Source organism: Ictalurus furcatus, chromosome 4, assembly GCF_023375685.1.
Source record: "Ictalurus furcatus strain D&B chromosome 4, Billie_1.0, whole genome shotgun sequence".
In the NCBI taxonomy this organism is placed as follows: Eukaryota; Metazoa; Chordata; class Actinopteri; order Siluriformes; family Ictaluridae; genus Ictalurus; species Ictalurus furcatus.
In genome coordinates this window covers 30,372,583-30,386,345 of record NC_071258.1, presented here as the reverse complement: position 1 = coordinate 30,386,345, position 13,763 = coordinate 30,372,583, and the positions used below count along the sequence as shown (strand labels likewise).

The window sequence follows — 13,763 nt, the reverse complement described above, 5'->3', positions numbered from 1 at the left end:
CATGGGCTCATATCTTTTATATGGCTACAGTCCACTCTAGTGCCATTACACAGCCCTTCATGGTAACATTATCACTTAAGATAAGGCTCTAATAAACTGCACTCCTTTTTAGGATGGGGCACTCTGCTCTTAATCCAATCTTGAAGCCAGGCTTTATGATCAGTGTTTTACGAGACCCCTCCTGAGCCACTTACCCCTCCCATTCTATATCCAGTAATGCGCATGCAGGGCTATAGAAGCAGATTTAACCCTTTCGCGAAGAATCTGATTCAATTTGGCTTAAGCAGAGGCTCCTGCCTCTCCAGGAGCGCACGTTCGGGCCGCTGGGAATTGGGACGAGGCCAAAGTCCAGAAGCGACGTGCCAGCGACTCCTGCGCGATGTGCTGATTTGCTCTAATGTCCCCTGAGGACTGAGCAATGACCGGTGTCTATTCGCCTGGGACGGTAGCCAGATCGAAAGCCCCTGCCAGAACGCTTGAAAGGAAAGCAAATCATTTAACTGCTCCCCTCATAGCACATTAGCATTTTTTCGATGCCACACTGGCATGAAGTCCCACCACAGTATTAAATTACACTTGAAGCCAAGCTCCGGGAATGCGAGAAAGAAAATGTATTTATAAAGGCAAGCTTACACAGAGAGACAGGTTGACAGAATACAGAATATTGGATATTACAGAAATTGAATGACAGTGTTCGGATTGCAGGAGGCCATTTTTGGCGTATCGCGTGATGTTTGGCATTTCCTGGTGCAGAAAATACTCCAACTGGCACAGAGAAATGGTAGCCAACACTGTGAGTGCAGCTGCAGCAGATCAGGACCGTAAAATCACACAGAGAGGGAAGCGTAGGTGTGCTAGAACTGGAGCCCTTCATCTCCCACCATGCATCCTGCTATTAACGCTCATGAAAATAGACGCTATTGTTTCCGTGGTCAAGCAAACATGTCCACTTTTTAGCACTATATTTTACATTATTTATTTATTTCACCTCAGAGTGCACAACATAATTTGTAATAAAAAAAAAAAAACAATTGCAACAGCTTTTGTGTCACATGCTTACCACATGGCTATGGCTAATCCTTCGCTTAATGACACATGACCTGGTATTTATGTCTGAAGAATGGATCATGTTGAGCAATCACAAAAAAAAGTTGCACTAAGGTACATTTTAGTGCTGCACAGTTTATTGAAAACATAACAATTTCTGTATTGTGAATATTTCATATAGATTCTTGTATAACCTTAGTAGCTGAATGCATAAAAATAGCTTTAAATATTTCATTAAAATTTGACTTTTCAAAAATCTATTTCAATTACACTCTCGAAAATAAAGGTTCCAATTAGAACCAAAAAGAGATTTTCAGCCTGATGCCATAGGAGAACCCTTTTAAGTTGCACAAAGAAAATGCTACTCTCAAGTTCTTAAGAGAACCATCTACTTACTGTAATGAACCAGAAACGGTTCTTCACAGCAGTGCCACAAGGAAGCATGTTATCATAAGTTGTCTAAAAACCCTAACTTAGGTACCTAAAGTTCTTAAGCATGAAGCCAGAAGAACCATTTCCAGTCCCACAAAGAACCTTATAGGGTTCACTTTAACCTGTTCAGTGATTATACCTTGAAGAACCAATACACTGCTCTGAGGAACCTATAATGAAACACCAATAACTTCTTTGATCTCCAAAGAACCATAGAGCTCAATCAGGAACCCTATGCAATGAAAAATGGTTCTTGACAAGAAGAAAGTTCTTTGCAGAACCTATGGTGCTATAAAGAACCACTGAAGAACCAATGAAGAACCTTTATTTGTAAGAGTGCAGGAGTGTAACCAAATACGAATATGTTATTTGGGATAAACAGATAATGCGTTCTATACAGATACAAATACAGATACGAATAGAAGGCTTACTTTTCAGCAAGCAGTCGGATTTGAAGATCGTGAGGCAAAGAAGGACTCAGTTCATTAACATGAACATGCAGCAATGTATTTAAAGCATTCATTCATTCATCCTTAGTAATTCCCTGATCAGTTATAATGATAAATGTAAGAACTATCTGAGCTGGATTAAAATAAATAAATGAATACAATGCGGGATGTAGCTGAGGTAGTATAAACACACCATGCTGACAGTGCTGCCATTTCTACCTCTGAGTCATCTTCCAATGTTTTCCAGTGTTTTAGTCAATGTCACTTCAGGTTTAAATCCAGATACATATATAGATACTGATATTTATAGCACTGAACAGATACTGATAGTGGAATTGCATTACAGCTCCACAACTGGATATGAAACCGAGCAAGATGTTTCCATTAATAAACTCTACCTCAGTTTCTCCATCTACAAGCAAAGAGGTTCATTTAGAGCAGCTGCGCTGGTAGGCTGTTGTTATATAAATGTGTGTGTGTTTGTGTGTGTGTGTGTGTGTATATGAGTGTGATAATCCAGGATAATCCAGGTGCTCCTCAATGAGCCGCCAGGGACCGTCAGGGAAGCAAGACCGTTTTTCCACATACTGTGCTTCATCTGACATGAGCCTCACTGCTTGGTGTCAAACGCTCCTCCACTTCTTTAAACAGATGCCTGAATGAAACTGCCGAAAGTTGGCACTTAGCCAGAATAGAGAGGAAGAGAGAGGGTACTTGTATCTGACTCTATCTGCAGAGTAATCCCACCTCCCCTCAGCTAATTAACTGAACTAGTATAGCAGAGAACCAGGGCTTCATTTGGGTTCTGATTATTGAACATATAGGCTAATGTTACATCCATAGCTCGCTTGCTAACCAACGCACCAAAGGGTGGGAATGACAGCAAGTTAGCTTAGCATTCAGAGTAAATGTGAGGTTGCAGAGCTACTGTAGGATCCTGTGGGTATATGTTAGCTAGAACTCAGAGCTCCTGATGAAGTTAGAGGCAATTTAACATCCAATGCTGACAGGAAATTCATATGTTAGTGCTCTTTTGCTCTAATTATCCTGTGTATTAGAGCTAAATTAGCATGACCAAGATTTTTTTAACTATGTTTAGCAAGGGTTTGAGCTAAAATTAAATGTTTAAATGATTTTCGCATTTCAGAGTCTAGACTCAGATGTATACTGGGTTACATTTTGGGTTTGGGCTGAAATTACAGCTATTTTCACATTCAGAACGTAGACTCTATTCTATCATGACACACCTCTTTTATTAACTAAAGAGTTAATTAAATACATTATATTTAATGTTAGCTGTTTTCATTTGGTGTTAGAAATGAATCATATTTAAATGTTGGGGCTTGGGATAAAGTTAGCACTATTTTAACTTTTGAGTTCAGTCATAACATTGTTTCGTATGTTAATTTGCATAACAGAGTAGTTTTTTTCCTTATTTAGCTAATGTTAGCTAAAGAGTTTGGGTTTAGGTTAAATGTAGTGAGGGTTTATATCATTTTCATTCAGTGTTCAGGTTGAATTTAGATGTTAGAACTAGTGTATTTTAGCATTTCAAAGTCTGGACTGAAGTTCAGATTAACTTAGATATTAATGCTACTTCAATATTACATTTACGCGGAAGTTTTTCACATTGAGAGATTAGACTGGTAAACATTAGCTATCCTGAATTTTAGAGGGAGATTAGCATGACAAAGATTTTTAGCTAAAGAGTTTGGGCTAAAGTTAGGTGTTAGCTGTTTTATCATTCAGAGTTCAGGCTGTAGTTAGATGTTCGATGCATTTTAGTACTTTATACTCGGGACTTAATTCAGATTTCAGAATTTGGGATGAAGTTAGATATTAGTTGGGTTAGTATATGTTGAGTTTGGGTTAAAGTTCAATGTTAGATGCTTAATCATTTGCGGTTCAGGCTAAAGTGACAGTATATATTAGATATATTTTAGCATTTAGCAAAAAATTTAGATCTGTTTTAGCATTCACATTTCAGGAAGAAGTACTTACATATTAGATATTAGATGTTAAACCTTAGAAAATTTACATTAAAGTTAAAGTAACAAGACCAGCATTTATAAATTTAGTTCCATTCTGTGCTTGTAAGACTATACAGCCAAGTTCAGTCCATAACCCACACCTATAAACATCTTACTGAGCAATGTCCTGTACTGAGCAATTTATCCATACTTCAGTCTCCTACCTTCCTGAAAACCTCAGCATGAAAAGCAACCAGGTGAACGAATGTAGTGAGAGATTGAGAGGCATGGAAAGAAATAGAGAGAGAACAAAAGTAAGGTGTAATTTTCTGGTGTCTTCGAAACTTCCAGTAAAACCTTCTCTGGTTCTTATCGGATTGGCAACCCAATTCCTCAACCTCTCACAGACCTGACGCCTGAAATATGCCTCAGCAATCCTGTCAGCCCATTTACCGCCGCTTTACAGAGGACACACAACATTACAGTCAGCTCGCCATGCAGCGGTGGGTGATTTACGCCCCGCAATAATGTCCCGACTGCTCCGACTACAATATCCAAACTGATTATTTTGCAGTTTTTATGCTGGGAGCTCTGCTGTGAAAATTACTGTGAGACTATGGAGAGTTACCTCGAATCCACACTAGATATCATACACAAGTGGCACATGTGCATAGCATAAGCATATTAGAAGAATCGTTCCGTCCAAGCCGTACCTCTTCTGAGACATTTCTGTTCTGTAAGCGGAAAATAAAGCAGCCTTGGGTTTGTTTTTTAAAAAAATTTTTTTATCAGGGACACGGATGGTTTGGACCGTTGAAGCTGGGCTAGCTGTAATTACAACACAACTCACTTTAAAACAGGGGTAATCAAATCTACATATTTGTGTTTTTCCACTTTGATTTTCCACTGAGCTGAACGTCCAAACAGATTGAGCGAGTGTCTGTCCCATCGTCATGGGACATAATGAGGCCTCCGTTGCCCATTCTTGTTGTGTTGCTTTTTTAACTGTAATACGACTTGTTACTCGATATGATTGCCTCATCTGGTTAGGTTTTTTGGTTCTCACCTCCGTGTTCTATGGGTAATGTTGTTCAAAATACATGTGCTTTGTTTCATAATGGCGCTTAACCTTACCACTCTTCAGAATCGCCATTGTCTCGTTGCAAATTAAGCAACTAGGTTTGGTGCTTCTGTTAGGAAGAATAAATGCATATTTGTCTGTCCAGTCATCTTTAAACACATGGTTTTCATTGTCCACCTTCCTTTTCATCAGAACCGACAATTTGGAACAGGTCATTTTTGTAGCTCTTTCGACATTTACCAGTTTATTTATTAATAACGCAACTCACCAAAACAAATTGTTACATTAGGACCGGAGAGTGTGGAAATAGAGCGTTGTCATAGTGATGCCGTTATGCTGCTCTGATTGGACCTTGTGGTCACATGCCAACAGTTACATACAGAAGGGGAGCAAAAGTACTAAATATTGGTCATGTTTTTGCTTGTTCATATGATTCTGTTGCAGACATTTAACATTTAACCATGGATCGAGTCTGCCTATTGAGTACCCCTGCTTTAAAATGTGGCATGATATAAAATGGGATGGTGAATATATATTATAGCTGTGTTTATTCTGGTTACTCGTGTCAGTGTAAGGAGTATCGCTACCACACAAACAAATCCACAAGTCACATAATCATTAACACGGTGTAGACTTTTAACGTGTGTCAAATGTCACTGTGGCTAAATGCTAGCAAACAGGTTTTTCTAGCAATCAAAGTTTTGGCCAAAATCGAGTTCTTCAAACTCTGATAGTTCGACCAAACATCTTGTATATTTCACCGAAACGATATGGAATTGATTTCATTTACATTGTAATCTTTCTGCAGAGATCACGTTGTGCAAGGGGCACATTGGATTTGGAAGCCATTAATCCATGTCTTAATCTGTCCCAAAATCCTGGCTGTGTCCTGAGATGGCCATCGTTCCTGCCGTATCAGTCTGTCGCTACTCCACCATTTTATCTCCATCCAGCCTGAAAGAAGCAGGAGGAAGTAAACAGGGTCGCTACAGGTGACCCCATGACCACAACAGCATCTGGTTGAATTACTTAACTTTGCGCCCAACAGACGTGTAATCCGGGATAATGGGCATCAATCCGGATAAAGCAGCCAATCCTGCCCATCTCACCCAGATTCCACATGAACAGGCTTGAAATGATGCATTATCATGCAGAATGTACAGTAATCCGGTACAAATTACGGAGAAGGAATTGGATTATGGATTATCATGTGCCAGATTCATACCATTCTTTGATAAAAAAAAAGACTTTGTTTTTCAGAAATTGTAAATAATTATTTGCTAAGTTACGAAAACAAGCCGACGAGAGGAGAAATCGCAACGTGCCATTCAAGAAAGACTGACAATATTGAGACGTCTGAAGCTTCCGCTTTCGGTGTGTGCACAATACGACTGAGTGACATTTTAATTACCAAGCTCTTGTGGACTATTCAGACTGCAGCGAAGCAGTCAGAAGGTTCACAAATGGAAAAGAAATGAGGAATGGAACGAACGGAAGACCGAGAAAGAGAGAGCAGGCAGGGGTGAGAATGAGAGCGCCCAAGAGAAAGAGAATAAGGATGAAGTTTGAGGGAGTGGAGAGACACATCCATATTAAGATGTTAATAGAGCTGTTTGGACCTCTGCTTTATCCTACAAGCTTCAAATACTGTATGTTAGGAATGTTTGGTTTTTTTTTTTTTTCAGCATTTATACCAGAAGACTGTGTGTTATCAAATGGATCGATAGTTAATTTTTTTTTAATTATTTATTTTTTTGAAGTAAATGGTCTACATTTATATGGCGCATTTATCCAAAGCGCTTTACACTGTGTCTCATTCACCCATTCACCCATTCACACCCATGCAAGGCACTAACTTGCCATCGGGGGCAACTTGGGGTTCAGTGTCTTACCCAAGGACACTTCGGTATGTGGAGTCATGTGGGCCGGGAATCGAACCGCCAACCCTACGATTAGTGAACAACCCGCTCTACCACCTGAGCCACAGCTGCCCATTTGTCCGCATGCTTCATTTGAAAATGACAATGACAAAGATGAGCGGGGAAAAAAATCCATGATGATCTACTTGACTAGCCATTGGATTCAGGGTTTAGCCACTGTGTCATCTCCACCTAAAGAGAGTGATGCAGCGGCCCTTCAATGCTCTAGTCAGTCCAGCTCTCTCACCTCCTCATCTGTATGTTCTGCTCAAAATAGATCAGCTTCCAAAGCTTTAAAGTTCATGCTAATAACACTGTCAGTCAATCCGTACATGAAGATTTGCGATGCAGAGTTTCTGTGTTTTGGCGAAATCACAATTGCACGAAATTGTTTTGCACTGTGTTGTTAGTTAGTAAATGAGATCTTTTAGCTGTACTCATGTTTGACACACATGATTCGAAAGGGGCTTTGACTGAATGCGCACCGTGATGACCGTGATCGCATGGCGCGTTGTGATGACATCACATGAAGCATCTTGTCCCAAATATGCGGAAAATCTGCAGTAATTTTGAAAAAATCGCAATTTCTGTGATCGCAAAATCCTGGAGGGACTGATCAATCCCATTCACACTTGTTATCTCATAGATCATTAACCAGCCGAGAGTGTCTGCCGTAACTCAGAACAACTGCGTTATATACATATGCGCTGCACGCTGTAACATTGAGTCCAACATTTGCTGTCTCAAATGGTGAGTGAGTAAAGAATTTTTTTTTTTTTTTTTGTATTACGGAGCTAACAATGAAACTGGACCTTTATCCATGTTTGAGATCTTTTACTTTTGTTCTCTCTTATCAAACACCTTTGCAACTGTGTGAGCAATATCATTATCTCAACAGTGACACCAGCGCAGCACAAAACCATTGACTTCTCACACGAATAATGAGAACACAGCACCAGCCACCAAATTAACACCAGAATCACTAAACACATCACACATACTTCATTATGTGTGTCTCTGTAATATAACACATATACTATTTAAAGAGAAAGTAAAAGAATTATCTATGCTAATACTTAGTTTAATCATATAATGGGTTCAGTGGCTGGAGCAGAGTGCAGTGTGTTCCTGTGCCACTGTGTCAGACAGAAAGATAATTAAAGTGACACTGAGAGCAGAGAGAGAGAGAGAGAGAGAGAGTGAGTGAGAGATGCACACACATGCACACACAGATACACACACATACATGCACACACACGCATACACAGACCTAATATTCTGTTTTGTATTCAGTTTTATTCTCTGTGTTTTATGAGATCATCACTAGTGTTTCATCTCTTTTTGAATGCATGTATATTTATATCTATTTATTTATTTCTATTGTTATTTTTTCTGATGTGTTTCCAAGCTTTGGCAATACAAACATATTTATTTTTCATGCCAATAAAGCAGCATTAGAAACAATAAGACAGCGGACAGGAGAGAGAAAGAGAGAGAGAGAAAGAGAGAGAGAGAGAGAGAGAGAGAGAAAATGTAAGAGAGCCAGAGACAGAAACAGCAACAGAGAGAGGGAGAGAGAATTGGAGAGAGGCAGAGATAGAAAGAGAATGAGACAAAGACAACGAGAGAGACAGCGAGAAAACATTGCGAGAATAAAAGAGAAGAAGGCAAAGAATGAGAAAGATGAAGAATGAGACAGAGAATGAGAGAGAGAGAGAGATGGAAAGAATGCATAAGTGAGACAGAGATTGAAACAATGAGAGAGAGAGAGACAGAGAGAGAGAGAGCAAGAGAGAGAGATGGTAGATGTGAGCAACACTGCCCCCAGTGGAGAGACTATTTACACTTGTGAGTATGTCTGCTTTGAGAGAGTGCATGCCTGTATATGTGTATGTGTGCGTGTGTGTGTGTGTGTGTGTGTGTGTGTGTGTGTGTGTGTGGGAGAGAGAGAGAAACCTTGACCTCCATCCTGTACAATGAGAGAGAAGACTGTGTAAGAAGAGGGGAATAAAGAGGTAGAGAAAAGCAGGAATGTAGGGAATGCAGTGCAAATATAAAAACACGGATGAATCAGAGACGTTGGAAAAAAGAGAGACCTTGGACAGACGGCTCGCCTGCAGTGCTTCAGCAATCCAGCAAGCTTCTGGCCCAGTGCTCACCATCAGTCACTCCTCGCCACCAGGTGTGTGTGTGTGTGTGTGTAAAAGAGAAGTGCCCTATATAAGCACCTCTGAGCACTTGAAAAACTCAACACAGACTTTTGTGCTCTTCCACAGTTACTACTGGACTCTCTCTCTCTCTCTCTCTCTCTCTCTCTCTCTCTCTCTCTCTCTCACACACACACACACACACACACACACACACACACTGTTTGTCTTACTATCCTTATGGGGACCTTCCATCCGACCCTAACCATAACCTCAGTAACCAAAACTAAACATTTGTAAAGCTGCCATTTTGTAACTGACCCCAGCAGGTCAATCTGACAGATATTCCTACTATTGTGGCAACATTTGTTCCCCACCAAGATATAAAAACACCTCCACTTACACATACACTGTACATGCACTTCCATACTCCTGGCATTATTCTCACTCTATTCCTCCTTTTATGTCTGCTGACGTCGATTGCCTCCTTTTAAATGAAAGCAATAACTTGTAAAACACTGTAAAGCTGGGATGAGTGGATCCTCCTAGGGAATCACGGCCGTTCAGATGCGGGCCATTTTCTGGTGTTGACCTGGGCTGAACGGCAAAGCTGAGCATCTCCCATTAGGCTCCATCAATCATAAAATCAAAGAGACAAGGCTGCGTTAGGAGATGATCATTACAGGGACTGCGAATCAAGCATCTAGCAAACTTAAAATCTAGCAAAAAAAAAAAAACACTCGACAAAGCATGTGTGTAGAAAACGTTGTTCGATATCAGCTGTCATCTGTCGTGGTTCAATTAACAGCCTGAGCTCTACTTCTTTCTGATAAATCATTAGTTCAACTGACTAGAGAGATTCGGCTTGAGAGATTCAGCCCTGTCGAGGCAATTAATCGATAGGAAATATTGCTAGTGGTCACTTCCACACACACTAACAACAATGACACATCCTGAACTCCGGGCTCTTATATCACACTGATCTGCTTCGGTCTAAAAGCAAGCAAATATCCGAAAATTAAAACTGTACAGCAACACCGAGAGTCAAGATGAGCATGAATACATAGTTATAAATTAATAATAATAATAATAAAAAGACTTCGAATCGAACTTTGAGCTGTTCTCATCACCTAGCATAACTAAATATCCAAAAATGAACCCCAATGATAAACCCGGCAGTCTGTCGAGAATGTAGACGTGCAAAAGTACACAGTAATAAATGAACAAGAAATGCACTCAAACTTCGAGGTCGACTCATAACCACCTCGATCTGCTCCCTTCTGAATCTTCTGAGGGCATAAACCTGGCACTCTGTCCAGATTACACACAGGCAAAAGTACACGGTTTGTTTAAAACGTCAGTCTTGAGCACACTTCGAGGTCTTCTCATAACTTCGATCCACTTGTGATAAAAATCCAAAAACGTTTAAAAATTTGTTCAGTAATGAACTCAAATCATAAACCTAGCAGACTCCCGAGACTAGGGATGAGTGTAAGTGCAAATGTGCGTCGTTTTTAAATCGATCAGAATCATGAGGAAACTTCGAGCTCTTCTCATCACCTCCATGCACTCGTGGGATGAATAAATAAATAAAGAAAGAAAGAAATAAGCATGAATAAACATCTTAAAATGAACCCTGATCATAAACCCGGAAGCCTGTCGAGATTACAGATGGGCAAAAGTACACAGTAATAAAATCAACAAGGCATGCAATCAAACTTCAAGCTCTTCTCGACGTCTCGATTTAGCCCCTTTCTGTCTGATAAATAAATAAATAAATAAATAAATAAATATCACAAAGTTGTCCCCAAGCATCTGTCAAGATTATAGATGTGCACAAGGACACCGTTATCAAAATCTTGAGAAATCAAACTGCTCATCCCCTCTGATAAACAAACTAATGAATAAACAAAATGAATAAATATCCCAAAATTACCCCCCTAACATAAAAATTAAAGGAGAACCTGGCAGCCTGTTGGGATTATACTATATATATATGTATATATATATGAATAGCTCAGTCAATTATAATTTATAATTATCAAGTAAAGTGCTTTGGCACCTGACTCCAGTCTGACACAAACAAACAACAACATTTTGTAATGACATCTGTAACTAATTATTGCCATATCTCAGTCTGTATGAGTGAGTCTACATAAAAGGCAGTGTACTGGCTAAGAGCTCATGAAACAAGGAAGTCATTAAATTCACGCCAGGGTGCTTGTTCGGCTCCGTTTGTTGCGTGCCATGTAAAAATCGCAGCTTCTGAGAACCAAGCACAAGGCACAGACGGTGTAAAGCGAAGACGAGAGTAAGCAAACAAGATTTGAAAGTCACAAGTCTCTGTCTAGATCTGTCAGAACTCGATTCGTTCGGATTTTTGGCTTCAGACACGGTTTGAAGTGTCAATCTGCTGGTCAGTCCTGCTCTAGAGAAGATACTGTTTTGTCTTCTCGGGGTTAGCCTGAAGTCATATTGCCACCAGGGGATCCTTGACCTTTCAGGCAGCTCTGGTCAGGGTCAGTCACGTCATGTCTCCCAAGGGAATGACCCTGAGGTTTAAGGGGAACCCATATCATACAAAACCACCTGATGGTGAAAAGGTGGGAAAGCAGACGGAAACACAGATCTCTTCTGGCTGAGATCTACTGTGGAGCTCCGGTCAGAGACGGAACATTGTGTAAGTTGTAGAGAGGCACATTCAACACCAAAACACAACACTAGTCCAGCATCATGAATGTGAATGAATGATTAGTGCAACACTCTTAATGTGTGCATGTGTTAGTGGGTAACTTTCTTAAGGATGCATACATGCACATGGACAATCAAAGCTTTTTTTTTTTTTTTTTTTTTCTTGTATATAGCAGCCAGTATAAGTGAGGATCATGCACGAGCGAATGACAACAAGCCAATAAAACAAGCCGGTCATTCAATCCGAACTGGAACCTGGGCTAAAAAATAAAGAGTGTATGGTCTATATCCCATGTCAGTGAGTGTGTGTGTGTGCGTGCGCGCGTGCGTGTGTATGCGTATAGAGAGTACAGTCCTGAAGACAATGCATGATAATTAATAGAAAACTCTGTGATCATGCACTAGGAGTGTTTGTGTAAGCGAATAAAAACATAACATGTCAAACAGCCACACATCCGTTAGGAGCAAGTCGTTCAGTGCTTGGTTTCGGCGCGCGCTCCCGGGGTAAAGGCGCGCGGGACAGCAGTGAAATAAACCCGAGCCGGTGCGCTTACCGTGAACAGAGAGCCAAAAGAGCAGCAGGATCAGCACCATCATCTCGGACCCGGTGCGCACGAGCAGGTGTCGGTGACCTCTGAGAGTCTGGGGCGCAGTGACAGACAGACGGGAACTTCTCGCGTCTCGTGCGTCTTCTTGCTGAATCCTCTGTATGAAGAAATGACTTTCTGTCTTCTTCTTCTTCTCTTCTTCTTCTTGAGTGCTCTGATGCTTATTTCTAGCGCGCGTATATGTGTGCGTGTGCATGTGTGTGTGTGTGAAAGTGTGTGCGCGCACTGTCTGAGTCTCCTGTTGATGTGCAGCCGGTCTCTGTCTGCGCTCGCGCTCACCCAGCACCAGTCTCTCTCTCTCTCTCTCTCTCTCTCTTTCTCAATCTGTGGGAGATGGGGGCGGGGTTTACTCTGACCCCCCACCCCCCACCCCCAAGGGCGGAGCCAATGTGTGTTGTGATGAAAGGCTGGGACAGTCCGAGCTAGACTTTTCTGACTGCGCCTGCCAGGCTGGGAGAGAGGAGAGAGGCAGAGGAGAGGATGGGAAAAACGAGTGAAAAGGAAGAAAACAGAGAAGAACTAGAATACAGTTAGCCTTAAGGAAAAAAGGGAACGAAATGCTAAGGCTATGCAAATCTTGGGGTAATTCTGAAAAAAAAAAAAAAAGAAAGAAATCATGACATAGTAGTTAAAAATAATTGTGATGTTTTTTGTTTCTTTGTTTGTTTTGACTTTTCAGACGGCGCATGGTGGCTTAGTGGTTAGCACGTTTGTCTTGAACTTACAAGTTTGGGGGTTCAAATCAACCTCTGTCCTGTGTGCATGGAGCCTCCATGTCCTCCTTGTTTTGCTTTGGGGTTTTCCTCCGGCTACTCCGGTTTCCTCCCCCAGTCGAAAGACACGTGCTGTAGGCTGGTTGGCATTTCTAAAATGTCTGAATGTATATATTACATCTAACGATGGGTTAGCACACTATCCAGGGTGTCCCCCAACTTCTATGTGCCCAATTTCCCTTGGATAGGCTCCAGGTGACCCTGTGTAGGATAAGCAGTATAGAAAAGGACTTTACAGTAATTCCATGGTATATATTATGATTCTTTTCATGTATCACTTACAGTGTAGTCTGCATTTTTATTTTTGTATTCACGTTTTTTTACTTTTATTATTATTACTTTTTTAATCAGCTCTGGTGATTAACCTAGCACTGGGCCACTGTCAAAGTATGCATCACGGCAAGAATGCCAAAGCAGCTTTAACTAATGGCTCATGAATGACATACCGTATTAAAAGGTCTGCTGTAACCTCCAACCTCCAGTGTACACCAAACAGACCAAATTAAAGTGCACATAAAACGCCTCAGTTAATTGGAATGGATGTCATCTAAAATAAAATTAAACTCTATCCGGCTAGTTTGGATTATTCTAACACATTGTATGTTTGGATCATTCATTGTTCTCTTGTCTGCTGCTTGACTATACT

General features: G+C 40.7%; 1 protein-coding gene across 2 annotated transcripts in view; it reads right to left on the bottom strand.

Moving 5' to 3' along the window:
• Window positions 1-12,931, bottom strand: part of kirrel3b (kirre like nephrin family adhesion molecule 3b) — a 219,447-nt gene extending 206,516 nt beyond the window's left edge. For both annotated transcript variants that reach the window (XM_053623572.1, XM_053623573.1), the window contains exon 1: window positions 12,291-12,931. In XM_053623572.1, the coding sequence (XP_053479547.1) occupies window positions 12,291-12,540 (250 nt within the window). In that variant the 5' untranslated portion in view covers window positions 12,541-12,931. The remainder of the gene's footprint in view (window positions 1-12,290) is intronic.
• Between the last annotated feature and the right edge of the window lie 832 nt (window positions 12,932-13,763).